This window comes from Bos grunniens, chromosome 11 (genome assembly GCF_055505025.1).
Source record: "Bos grunniens cultivar Pamir isolate PY7600 chromosome 11, Bosgru_T2T1.0, whole genome shotgun sequence".
NCBI lineage: Eukaryota > Metazoa > Chordata > Mammalia > Artiodactyla > Bovidae > Bos > Bos grunniens.
In genome coordinates this window covers 11,422,849-11,436,732 of record NC_141175.1, presented here as the reverse complement: position 1 = coordinate 11,436,732, position 13,884 = coordinate 11,422,849, and the positions used below count along the sequence as shown (strand labels likewise).

The following is a 13,884-nucleotide window of genomic DNA, read 5'->3' as shown; positions in this document are numbered from 1 at the left end:
AGTTTACTCACCAGGCACACGGCAAGGAATGATGCAGGGTCCCCATTAACCCCCTGCAGTTGCCCTTGGTGCTGGTGCTGTTCATGAAGCTGCCAGACGCATCCTGCAACGTGCCTCCCCAAATTACACCTCTTAAGGGGTGACAGCTTTTTTGTCTACATTTCTGATTTCCAGTATGATGCATTTTCTAAGTACTGCATATTATGTACCAAACTAAAACTATTTAACCAAAAATCTGTTTTTTAAACTAGGTTTGATAACAAAGCAAGCAGGTAATAACAAAAAGTATCAAATAAGGTGAAGTGCAGTCTTGTGAATTACCAGCTAGTTCTCTCTAAACACAGGAAAAAAAAAACAAAGATTTGCTGGTGAACAAATGGCCAGGCGGCAACAAGCAAAGTGGCCTGGCCTGGATGCATGCCTTTCTCTACATATTAGGGTGTGTGTGCGTGTGCATCTGTGTGGGCAAGAAAGAGGTAGGTGGGTGGGAACAACTGTATCTAAACTATGGCGGCATTTCTTAACAACAGTTTTCTGAAATTAGACTTCCTCTCAATCCTTCCCACTAAAACAGTTAACTGACATAAGAACTATCTTTTAGAAGATAAGTGACTAATAAAAACTTTAAAAATGCTTCATTATGTTAGAGTCTAGAAATGGAAATTAAAACAACCTATTAACTGCCAACCATCAGCTTGGCGAAAGTTCAAGACTGACGACATCCAGTGCTGGAACAAGGTGAGGAAAGAGGCGCTCGCACGTACTCTGGGAGTGTCAAAGGACGGGTAGATACTTTGAAGGGAAGTTTATTTTTCCCAACGTTTTAAATAAACAAACCTCTGACAAACAATCCCATATTTAAAACCTAGCAAAAATGTACAATGAATGTTCCTACAAGATTGCTCACTGCATGTTTTTTTAATACTTAAAATTTGGAAATAATTGGAATGTCCATCAATGGAGAGTTAAGTTAAATGAATTTAACTAAAAAGATAAAAATGCAGTGGTCACTCTAACACAGAAGAATGCTTATGACACAATATTGAATTAAAAAAGAAAAAAAGCAAAAGCATATCTGTTACAGGGTGTTATTTTTAAATGACATGGATACATTTTTCATGAGTTCACTTAAACTTTTTTTGGTGTCCTCTATTTGACAGGCATTCTGCAAGATGTTAGGTATTCAGTGATTTAAAGAAAAACGTGAAACAGGGTCCTGCCCACATGAAACTTACAGACTATATGTAGACCTGCATGTGAAGTGAATAAAAAACCAAATGGTTCACAACAAAGAAGAAACCTTCACTTTTTACTTCACACAACTCCAAAAAGTTGGAATTTTGTTTTCAATCCGTATTTAATTTTATTAAAAAAAGACCACAATTCTTTAAAAGCCTATCTTCTGCCACCACCTTGTTTAAATATTAAGCCAGGAGACCTGGTGGCAGCTCCAAGCTTTTTCAATTCTCCCTAAACTGTGCGTTCAGCTTGAATAAAAGAAATGAAACTTTACCGTGGTGTCCACCGTCTGCCTCCTGAATTGAGCACCACCCACTGTCTCCATACCCGGCGCCTGTTGGACAGAGTCCTTTAGAGCCTCCTGTTTCATGTCCTCAAATCCATTTTTATACAATAGCATGTTTTCTAAAAGAAATTCTGACTATATTGCTCTCCTTCCAATGATTCACCTCTGCCATCAAAATAAAATTCAAATTCAGCAGCTTACAAACATGATCTGGTCCCAAACGACCATTCGAGCCGCATCACGCCACCTTCCCAGCTCCTCCTACTCCACCACGCTTCTGTACTGAGCCACCCGAGCTTCCAGAAGGCACAAAGGGCTCTTACTTCATTCTTCCTGCTGAAGAGCTCGTTCTCAACCCTCCTCACTTGGCCAGTTTCTACTCAACCTTCCGGTTTCAGCTGGAGGATCTGCTTAGGATAGTCCTCCCTGACTCCTTGACACTGGACCAGGGCTTCCCCTCCACTGTGTGCACCCAGGTCCTATGTCTGTTTCCACTCAGCGCTTGCATGGCCTTGGGAATGCCTGGTTCTCTCCCCAACTAAACAGTAAGCAATTGGAGGGTAAGGACCAGTTCTTGGCTTCTGTGAAATCCCTGGTGCCTACACAGTGCCTTTGGCATAACTGCCCCCCAATAAATCAATGGACTTCTACTTTTGAGCAGAAGTAGAAGCCTGGTCTGATCGGCTCTGGCCCTGCCTAGCAGCTTATCCTCTGCCCCATCCCTGCTCGAGAAATTTGGAGTATTGTGACTATACCTCAGAATACCCCTGCCTGGCATGTTTTTCTCACTTATCCATCTGGCAAAGTCCTAGTTAATCTTCAAAAAAAAGTTGTCAAATTACTTACTCCAGAGTATCTTTTCTCAGACCGCTGCCTCGGCCAGCAGTTTTTAAGCACTCTCTTATCTGTGCTGCTTTAGTAGCTCATGTACCATATTCTAGTGCCTCTCTTTTTGAGTCTGTTTCCACGTCAGGTTTTCTACCTGACTTCTCATACGGTGGCTGGAATAGAGCAGGCAGCACTGGACGACGGTCACTGCACTAAGCAGGGTGTCTGAGAGCCTTCCGGAGCTTTCGGGCACACAAGGCCCTCTGTATGGTGCCCCTGATTCATCCTCTCAGGATGTTACAGCTCAGGAAAGGAAAGCTCAGAAAAGTAAGTACGTGATGACACATTTGGTTTTCTTACTCTAAAATACATTTTAAAATATTTTAAAAATCAGGATACAGCTTAAAATCCATATGTACATTTAATATAGTAGTATTTATTTCTTTCTTCTCTCCTGAAGTGCTATTATTAAATTAGTGGCGTTTCAGAATTAGTCCCTAGTGGGTCCCGGGAAAGGTCCCTGACTCCAGAATGCATGCGCCCCCTCTACCCTCACGGAGCTTGCTGGGAGTCTTTGTCTTTTCTCTTCCTTCCATTTTTTTTTCCCCTTTAATCTAATCCATGCCTGTGACTTCCCCAGATGGGGTGAATGAATAGATTTTGTGATGGAAAAGGAACTTCTGAAAGATTAGCAACTAGTAGGAAGAGTAAATGCTGGTCAAACGTAGTTTTGGTGAATGATATATTTCGAATTTTTCTGATGTGGCGGCTGCAAGAGCTCATAACACCGTTCTAAAATAATTGGGTCTCTAAAGTGGTTCCAAAAGATTTTTGCTTGACATAAATTCTCTAAATTTCCAGGCTTTCTGGATAAAATAGTTGACTGCAATGCCATCTTTAATGTGCTCTGCTCTATACTCAAGAAGATCCATCAGGAGCCGCAGAGCACTCCAGACAGGGGGAGGCTCAGGTGAGATGAAACCACAAGATAAAGAGGCAGAGAAAGGAGGCAGGGGGAATATTTAACTCCAAGCTCCTTGCAGGGGCCACTTCTGACTTGTGAGCATCTTGGCAGTCCACATTTACTGTATCATTTTCCCACTGGGTCACTGGACACCAAGCATCAGGTCTTTCTTTCTTATCCAACTCCTACACGTGAGTGACATCTGCATGATTACTTACTCTTTTAGGAGGAGAAGTTTTCTGCAGAAATTACTGCCCTTTTGACAAAGAACATTTAAACAGTCCTATTTACCTTTTCTTTCTCCTTTTTAAAAAGAGGATTATTTGCTACAACATAAGGAAAGTACCTGTCTGTGTTTCTGGCTGGCAAACTACTTCCACAGAAGGAAGGTGAACTGGGTTTTTCTGTCTTTACAGTTACACAAGAAGCAGGACTCTGTTCAGTTTTACAGCCAGAAGATTCTTTAGCTTAGGAGAGTGTTAAAAACCCTACTCCATCTAAAACATATGGGCTTCCCTTTTCCGTAGGGTAGCTCAGGACAGGTGTATGTTGCTTTAAGAAAGCTAGACATAAAACATTAAAACTGACACCAATACAGATAAACTGTGCAATTACAAAAAGAATTCCTGGCTTTATATCCAGATTCACCACAGGGTTCCTTTAAATGCTGCACTTCCCTGGTGCATTTAGATCTTAGAATCAATGAACATTTCTGTTTACAGAATTTTAAATTTGTTCTCCCATTAGGGTTCTAATAAGCAACATGGTGCAATAAAAAGAGTACAGGCTTTGAGGTCAAAAAAGTCTGGGCTCCAATTTAAGATTCTGTCATTTGCTTACTGGGGCAATCTGGGTAACTTTAACTTCTCTAAGAACTGAGGAAACGGGGGCTGAGAGAGGAAAGTGTATGATTACACATATAGTTATCACAGCTCCTTATTTCTAAGATGCACATTTCCCCCACTTTTTATCATTTTTAAAGTCTCATCTATAAAACAGGCACAATAAGATCTCCCATCTAGGGGTGTTGTGCAGATTAAACAAGATGCTCTAAGTACACAAAGGCACTCAATAAATCAGCTCTAACCCTGCTAGAGTAGATCTTGGAGAAGGATCAGTTTCTCCTTGACACACAAACCCCCTTAAAACATTCTTAATAGTAGTATTGTATATAACTGTCTAGGCCTATCTGGCCTGAAAGTAAGGCCTCTCATGTGAGGTGGCGGGGAGAGAGTCAGAGACTGACCCAGGTGCTGCCAGTCTATTCCAGCAGGTCTGTATTAGGTTACAGGCTGTGAGTCCACACCTCGGCTTCCCGGGCTCTGGGCCTGATCTGTGCTTCTCTGTCATACTGCAACCATCAACTCTGTACTGCTTTCCAGTTCTTTCCTCCGTATGTCCCATTCCCTCTTTGGGCCTCAGTGTATTTCACAGTGGTTAGAAGTTTGGATTTTATTCGGAATGCAACTGGAAGTCATTGAAGGGTTTGGAGCAAATATGATCTGATTTCTATTTTTAAAAAACCTCTCTATCTGCTGCTTTGTAGGCAAGAGACTGGAGGGGCCAAGAGCAGAGGCAGGAAAAAGCAGCCAAGGGGCTGGTTCGACTGTCCAGGTGAGGTCTTGGTGATCTGGACTCATTCAATGAAGATGGGAAAGATTGAATTTAGGATATATTCTGGAGGTAAAAAAAGGAAAGACTCGCTTATGTTTAAGATGATGTATGAAGTGAGCACAGGGAAGAATTCAATGATCATTTTCACTACAATTTTTTTGAGGGGAGCAGAGAGTTAACTAACTGCAAAGTAAACGGAAATGTTCTTTTTATATTAAAGCAGTATGCCTTTAACAGCAAGGCTTTGAAAGATACTGCCCTTCTCCAACTCTTCACCGCTTCAGTGTGGAGGTCACAATTCAAATGTCAGTTTCTCTGAGTGGAACTTCCTGACCATCCTAGGAAAGGCAGTGAGTACCTCTGCGTCTCAACTTCTAGCTCTCAGCCCCTTCCGTTTACTCTCCCCTAAGCTCCTCTTCAGCAAGGGCCCTACAGGTCTGCTTCACCACTGTCTCCCGGCCCCCAGCACAGGTCTGACCCAGGGGAGGACATGAGGAGTGAATGTACACACAGCTACAAATACAGTACGGATATTTACATCTTACATGAATTTTTAAGATAAAACTTGAGAATCCAATGACGTCATCACTGGCTGTCCCTCAGACCAGAACCCCACACACCCTGTGTGGGACGTTCACTCGCCTCTCTGCTCCTCGTGGTACTTTAGGGAATAGTGCTTGAGAAGTCCTAGACTAGACTATCCCCTTGGTGACATTCTAGGGGTCAAGTGGAAACACAGTAAGTTAGCAATCAACAATGTGGTCTGTGCCTCCAAATGGAGAAGTTAAGAGGGAGTTCACTTGACAAAGCTAACATTTCTCTCTCAAATTCTAGGTGAAATTTTGTACGAGAAAAGTAGCAATGAGTGCCATAAGTCTTATTAACAATATTACAAGAACTTTTCAAAAAGGATCCTCAGACTAATAAAAAATTGTCTTTCACATTAAAAGGCAAGAACGGACAGGGGGGAAGGAAAAAAGTTAATATGCTTCTGGTTCAATCTTTCAGCAAATGATAAAGAACACCTCCAAATAGAGCCAGAAAACTATTCTGCTTAGAAAAACCTACTTCAAAGCCTTCTCTCTGTGTAGATCCAGAGATACTTATATTTCTGCATCAATGTTAAAACTGAATTTGTATCTATCTTCATTTCTCAACTGCCTCTGTCATACCCAACATTATACTTTGGGAGACTGGTAATAATATTTTAAACAACAACAAAATACTAAGAAGCTCATTACTGATTTTGAGGATGAACCTGATAAAAAGAGAACCTGATGAACTAAATAAAGCCTTTACTCACTAAATAACAGGTTAGTATTTTTTACTGATTAAATAAAGGGATCTGACAGGCTATTCTTCATTATGTCGAAAACATACCCACCCAACTTAAAGTTAGTAAAGAGGTTTCTCCTAATTCTTCTAAAACCACATTATTCATTTATAATTTTCTTAAACAGCAGGGATTTTTCTGCTAATGCAGGTAGTTTCCAAATGTCAAGTAGGTCAGTAATAAAATGAAAAGCCAGAGAGAGAATCTAAAAGAGACATTTAAAAATGGGCTTAAAAAATGGGCCTTAGCAGAGAACTGACTGGAACACACTGTGAAAAGATTACTATAAGTTCAGTACGTGAATATTAACAGCAAAACCCTGCAGTGTTCATAAATAGTTATGACTTGATGAAATAATTACAAATAATGCAAGTCAAAATTTTAGATCATTATGTGTCTGTAATGATATTCTATCCATAAAAAGCAAAATATTTTATAATAAAACCCTAAAGGTTTCCATTGACAAAGCTATTTACCTAAACAAAGAAGAATTCTTTTGCTCAACTATCTACCATCTTCTGATTTTCAATAAAAGAAAATTGGTGAGGGAATGCTAGAGGGAAGGGCAACAGAGTATTTAAACACTAGGATGGTCATTAAGCCCACAGCCTGATTTAATAAAGAAATAGTTTAAGTTCTCAATTTATTATCATTAAACAGAGAGTTGTATGGTCAGTTGGAAAAAACAGATGAGCGATGTTAAAGGTCTGTGAGGAAGCAGCTCAAGTTCACTGTCAGCCCAGCAAAGGAATTCTGAGACCCTGGTCTAGTACAACTAACCACTGATGCACAAATAGTGTGAGAACTCTTGACCCCACATGGAACATGTTGTCTAATCTTAAGTGGTATTTCTCCCTTCTCACTTTAAGTTAAATAAGAGTAGCAGAGACAAATATTGTTCTGTGCTCAATCTGGTGAAAGCTGTTTGAAGAGAGGGCTGAGCCAGACACCAGGCAGGGCAGACACTTTCTTGCAAAGACTGAGCAGGTCCCTGTGGGAGAGGCTTAGGAAGGGCAGAATGAGAGTCTCTAACCTGGCATCTCCTGCCACCAAGTTCATGACTAAGTTTAGGTGTCAGGATGGGTAAGTAACAAGTACTTCATAGCCAACTGTGAGCACTAACAGACTTTATTTTTTTAAGTAAATGTACTTGTGTTTCTCTCTATGACAGGAGGATTTTCCTCTTCATTAATTGTCCTCCAAAACAAGTCCACTACACAATACAAAGTTCAAAGACACAGAACATACTCTGCCTTTATCGAGCTAACCTTAAATAAACATCCAGTTTCCAAACTGGAGATCCTTCTATTTCCTGAGACCAGACTTAACAAAGCAACAGAAAGAGGTTCTTATTTTTAAAAGCCTTTTGGATCAAGAAAATGGACAGTAATTTATGTAAATGCATCAATCTCAATTGACTTCTCTAGTATGAAAAGGAATAAATAATGCAGATCACTGTTCTTCAGACAACAAGTCCAAACTCTTCACCAGTGATACGGCAAAGATTCTGATGGAAACAGCAGGGACGTGTGCACAAAGGTGAACATAAATAAATGTGTGTATGATAACCGTGGTTGCTGGAGATGGACACAGATAAATAGGTCTGGAATTGGACAGGGACGCTGGAGACAGAGGGAAAGACGCTGGTTCAGCTTATGGCAGTGAGTTCATGAGCTTTCATGATCTAAAAAAATCTGCAACAGCAGAATTTCTATTAAGAAGGTGAAAAAAGTTAGTTCTACCTCCTCTTGGGCAATTCAGAATAAAGCTATCTTAGAATATAATAAATATGTCATAAACTAGTATACAAAAAATTTAGGAACAAAAACAAGAGGAAAAGACCAGGATCCTAAAGGTAGATGAATGCTCATTTAACATTTGTAAACAACTGAAGCTGTTTAAATGCTATTAGATTGGCACCTAGAACCCCCCAAATATCTACCTTCCCCTGGGAAGGAGAAGCTATGCCTCTTCAATCATCTCTTAAATGCAAAGAGGTTTGACCCCCACGCAATGGATAAAAGTCACCCAAAAAATGAACAAAAGAGGTGTTTGGAAAAACCAGAACACCATTCATCCCAGCTAACGACTTGTTCATTATGAGTGATGATGGATAAAGACTTCTCATGCTGAGATGAAATCAAGATTTATATGCATTGTTTCCTCTCCCAACTTGTGGGAAGATCATCATCATTTAATTCTATCTCTGCGGCCAGTGATGGGCATCCAGAGAGCTGGTTATCAAACGGCGCAGTCAGCTGGCAAAAGCCGAAACGTGCAGTTGGCACATCTGGACGGAGCCGCCACAGCCGAGGGTGAACAATGACTCCTGGCAAGCATCCAAATTGCTTGCAGACGCTAGCAGGTCTCATCTACAACCGCCCCTACCAGTATCTCTCTCTCTCTCTCTTTTTTATGAGAATCAGATTTTCATTGCTCCATTCAATTGCTCTCCTCTGCCATTTTTTACAGCTCTTATCGTTCCCCTGGAATATGGCCTTGAGACAGCTCATCCGTGTCCTTCACTGTGTTATCTCTTCTAACTTTTATTAAAACTTCAGCTTTCATCTGAAGATAGCTAATTAAATCTGGAACAGATTATATTCCTCCCCTTAAAAGGAACACAAAACTATTTTCTTCAACCTGAGCCACGCTTTTTTGCCCTTTCTGAAACATAAGCCAAACGTGTTTAAGAAGTCTCATTTGTTTACAAAGCTCAGATATTTGACATGTCACAGACAGGCAGATTTATACTAAAGTTGGCTATGGAATGATAGATCTTTGAGCTATTTCTCAATACTGGGAATATTTTCTTTTCTTGTACCCTTTAAATATTACAGCTAATACCACCAGCTTATTTTCTGTATAACATTGGGTAATAAGGAATTAGTGATTAACAGCTATTTGTGTGTGAGTGATTTCTTAAAAAGTTTTTTTTTTTTTTTTTTTTTACAGTTGCTCTCATTTGATAAAAATGAAAAAATGTTTTATTCCATACCCCAAACACTAGCAACCAGAAGTTTCCTCCATGGAAAATTATGTGAAGACATGAAATTAAAAGCAGTTTTTCTACATAGCTTTACACCAACCAACAGTTAGCTCAAGTAGCTTTGTCTTAATCTATCACAAATTAATGAAGAAGCTTCCATAAGTGACATGAACACAATATTCTCACATATGCCACTGACCCAATTCCTTCCTTGGGTCCAAGGGCAGCTTAAAAATCACTTTCTGCTGTACATTTGCTAACTGAACCTAGCAATGATATCTGAACCAATCCAGCCAGCCATCAAACACCGACCTACATGCACACCCACACCCAGCATTTTTAACTAAGTGTTAAGCTTCTACTGCCAGGATGTGATTTAACTGTCCCACCTGAAATTTTCTGGGATCCTTTTCTTCGCTTCACTGCCTTTAGCAAGATTTCTTTCATGGTGACCTTTGTGTTGTCCACCTGAATAAGGGAGAATCCATGAGCAGCATTTCTGCAGGAAAAGACAAATATTAAATCATCACCAATATTCAGCCAAAGGGATGTGAATGCAGTCTTCACTGAGTTTAAGTATTAATAAGTGTACACTGAAGTGTCAATTATTAAAAAATGGGTTATAAATCTACTTCTAATGAGAGAGAGAGAGAAAAGCATTCTAATATGAACAGTTTCAAGTGAAAGAGAGGGCAGAATTAGGGAAGATTTTTCTGTTTATCTTAAAATGAATCCAGTTGGTCTGTGTGGGCTACTAGCAAAATCCTATAGCAAGGTCTAACAAATGATACACATGGCTTGTGTCAGTAGGTGTCACTGCAGGCAGATACTACCATCATATTAAAGCTCATAGAGCCCTGGAGGGGAAATGTGGGGTGCATGTGTGTGTGCTCAGTCACTTATGTCCACCTCTTTCCACTCCTATGGACAGTCGCCTGCCAGGCTCCTCTGTCCATGAGATTTCCGAGGCGAGAATACTGGAGTGGATAGCCAGTCCCTTCTCCAGAAGATCTTCCTGACCCTGGGATTGAACCCGTGTCTCCTGTATCTCTTGCACTCGCAGATGGATTCTTAACCACTGGGCCACCTGGGAAGCCTGGGTTTCCCTGGTGGCTCAGACAGTAAAGAATCTGCCTGCAATGTAGGAGACCCAGGTTCGATCCCTGGGTCGGGAATATCCCCTGGATAAGGGACTGGCTATCCACTCCAGTATTCTTGCCTGGAGAATCCCATAGACAGAGGAACCTAGAGGTCTACCGTCCATAGGTCGCAAAGAGTAGAACACAACTGAGTGACTAACGCTTTCACTTGGGAAACCCAATGTGGGGGGCACAGGGGTGGATATGATAGCCTAAAGCAATTCAGAATAAGGAAAACAAAGACTCCTCCTAGCTGGCAAACAAATAAATAAAGAAGCATTAATTAAAAAAAAAACAAAACCCCAGAGTCTGTATACTTCAGTAGTCATGTTTTAATCTACTTAGTCCTAGAAGGTCAAGCAAAATATTAGCTGGAGTAAATAACTACAAGACAAAATAATAACACTACTTATAAGCTTCTAGCCAACCACATTTGGGGTGCAGGGTCATCTAGACAGGAAAAAACTGGTAAGGAGCAAGTACCCTTGAAAAAGCAGCCCATCCCTGGGTGAGATATAACTTCACTAAGACCGTTAATTGCAAGAGCAAGTACCACAAACACTACTCACTATGCTTGGGCACAGAAACAAAACAGGCCAATTCCAAGCAGCTCATGTAACAAATGGGACCCAAGTTTCCAACTACGGAACATGGGAATTGCCACAAGGAGTTTGGTTGCCTTCCCACTTCCCCACCAAGAATCTCAAAACGGAACACAGCCAAAAAACATGGCAGAACTTCATACTGACAAGAAATTGGAAAGAAAAGCCAAGCCCCAAGCTAAGCCACGGGAAAGCTTCCCAATGATAGGACAGGCTGGGAAGGGGCCTTCAACCCAGCTTGGAACCAACCAGGTGGTTGGCTTTCCACAGGAGATGGGAGCTGTTCTCAAAACCAAGGACCCAATTTGCTTCCCTAATACAAAGACATCTCCACCCCCTTCCCTCTCCATACGGCTTGCTATTTAATCCTTGACATTCCATTTGTTAAAAAGCAAAACCCGATGCTGGTCTAGCCAGCACGATCATCCATTTTAACTTGGTCAAGTTCTTGCTATCGAACAGCAGGCCTGAGAACTGTCAAGCTAATTTTACTGAACACTCTGTTACTGAATCATGCCTGAGCCCCGGCCGTTCTTTACCTCAGAAGCTGGACCCCATCCCAGAACAATTTTTAAAAGTTTATTTTACTGATCAAAGCAAAATAAGAAATAGCTTTTTTTTTGAAAACTATATTTAGGGAGCGATGTAGTAAGTGATACTTTGGCAAGAGTTCTGAAATGTAAAGTGCCTGGTGCATTTATAAACTTGTGGGTATTTGCTCTGGCGCCAGGCCAGTGTGTGTTTGGAACAAACGCCAATCGTCCGCGTTCAGACCTGCCTTCCCCTGCTTTCTCCTCGGAAGTCAGTATGCGCTCCATCTGTGACAATATGTCGGGCGATGGATGAGGAGGACCTAAAAGGGAACACCAGTTCTCGGGTACTTGCAAACTAGTCTTGGGCTGCATCTTGCAAACTTCCAGCTGCTCCGGGTTTCACCTCAACTCTTGCAGATTTCAGTTGGCTTGTAAATTGCTCACGGTTCTCGCCTAATCTGCTGCTGGCTGATAGCATTATTTCACAACCATACGTTTATCTTTTCAGCAAAGGCGGACTAAAAGCTCGAAAGGAGGCCTTGTGCTGGGACTAACTTCCATAAATTAAAAGTGTCCTTTTAAAAAGATTTTTGAACGGAGGAAAATCCCTCGTCTGTATTTTTCTGTCATTTTACCAAAACGTACCTGGGTGACAAGGTTAAAGCATGCAGAGGAAATCCCTGACGCTTATCATCCACCGGCATTACTGATAAATTGCGTGGTGGGGGAATAAAGGATTACCTTCTGTATTTTTTCATTACACTTTTCTTTTGTTACAGAATACATAAATCCATTGTGGCACAATGTAATATGTATCACCATGCTACACCTGCGGACGCTTCCGAGCGGCTGCCATGTCTGTGCAGTCAGGAATGATAAGTGAACCACCCGTGAATGTTAACGATAGTGATCATTCTGAGGTAACTCGGCTCTCCATCTTCCTTTACAGCCTCCGCACTGCAGCCAGGGTAGCAGGGTTCATGAGAGGAAAATGAAAACAACAGTGGAGGGAAGGGGCAGGCTTGGCGCGGAATGTGCCTTCTCGAGTGTGCGGGCGCTGGCGCAGGGGCTCGGCAGCGGCGAAAACCAGCACCTTTTAAAGGAGAAAGAGGTTGTGACCCCTGCGTCCTGCATGCTCAGCCAGACTTAATGAAAGTTTCTTTGGGTCAGCCTCGCACTCCACTTGCTCCTCTCCTGCCAGACAGAACGCCTACCTTGGATCCTGTCCCAAGTCTACGGGACTTAAAATGTTTCTAGGACACCAAGGGGACTGGATCGAGGTGCTTCTTAGAATCCATGGAGGTGCAACTGTTATGTGATGTTCCCATTTAATAAATGGATATGGAGGCTTGCTACCACAATTTTCAGCTTGACTTCCAAACAGTCTGGGTTTTATGCCTCATTTCTTCATATCCAGGGTTTTTTATGGGCTTTCTAAAATGTCTATTGAAATACATCCTTTAAAGCTGCCTTTATTTAATGTTGGGCACTGGGTCTGAGACGGAGGAGAGGATGATCTCGGGGGGAAATGTGTGCAGCAGGCAGGAAGGTGCCAGCCCTGCCTCCCTTCCACACGGCACTGTGTTCCAGTCTCAGGGTGGTGACCCGTGCTGGGGATGACTCGGCCTTGGACAGACAGGCGGGTGGATGGACAGATGGATGGGTTACAAACCCACTCTTAGCTCAGAAACTGCTCCTCCCTCGTGGACAGATGGCTTCTCTTCTGCCCGTGCAGGGCATTCTAGGGGCGGGCACTGGACCAAAGCAGCTGCCCTTCCACGGCCCCATGGGCTGCTGGTGGTGGGTTCAGGACGAGGCGCCACCTCAGGGAGCTGACTGAATGCTGCCAGGAATGCTTCAGTCAGTTCCAACTTAGGCCCTGTCAAGTCTCGTAACCACTGAAAAAAACATATGGGCATTTTAAAAAAAGATTACTCACTTGAGGAATTCAGCTCTGTCCCAGTGCAAAGCCACCTGGTTACCAGAGGCAAGTTTTTATACCTGCATTAACCTGACACAAGCATTTCTGCACTAGACATGAACCTAGAGGTGGTGGGGGACAGTGAAGAAGGAGGAGCACAGGTCTGTATCCAAGAAGCTCAGATTCTACTTAGAGGGGCTGAGCTGGAATCAGAACGCAAGTTGGAAGGCAACATATTGGAGAGGAAAACACATGGGCTGGGAGTTCAATACCCTTTGGTTCAGATCCTGGCTCCATGGCTAACTGAAGTTTCATCTTAACACGTGGGAACCTCAGCTGTGTCCAGGAAATGAGGAGGCCACATGCCTAAAGAATTGTCAGAAGGATAAAACAGACAACAAGTGCAGAGCACCTGGAACTAAGGCTGGCAAACAGC

The 13,884-nt window shown here is 42.1% G+C and overlaps 1 protein-coding gene across 43 annotated transcripts in view; it reads right to left on the bottom strand.

Annotated features, from left to right (window-relative positions):
- The window catches only part of MAPKAP1 (MAPK associated protein 1), a 233,864-nt gene that overhangs the window by 84,160 nt on the left and 135,820 nt on the right, over positions 1–13,884 (bottom strand). For 41 of the 43 annotated variants that reach the window (XM_086325179.1, XM_086325173.1, XM_086325189.1 and 38 more), the window contains one exon: positions 9,643–9,752. In XM_086325179.1, the coding sequence (XP_086181305.1) occupies positions 9,643–9,752 (110 nt within the window). Of the gene's footprint in view, positions 1–1,513; positions 1,574–9,642; positions 9,753–13,884 lie in introns of all 43 variants that reach the window. The other 2 variants (XM_086325193.1, XM_086325194.1) reach the window with 1 other exon arrangement.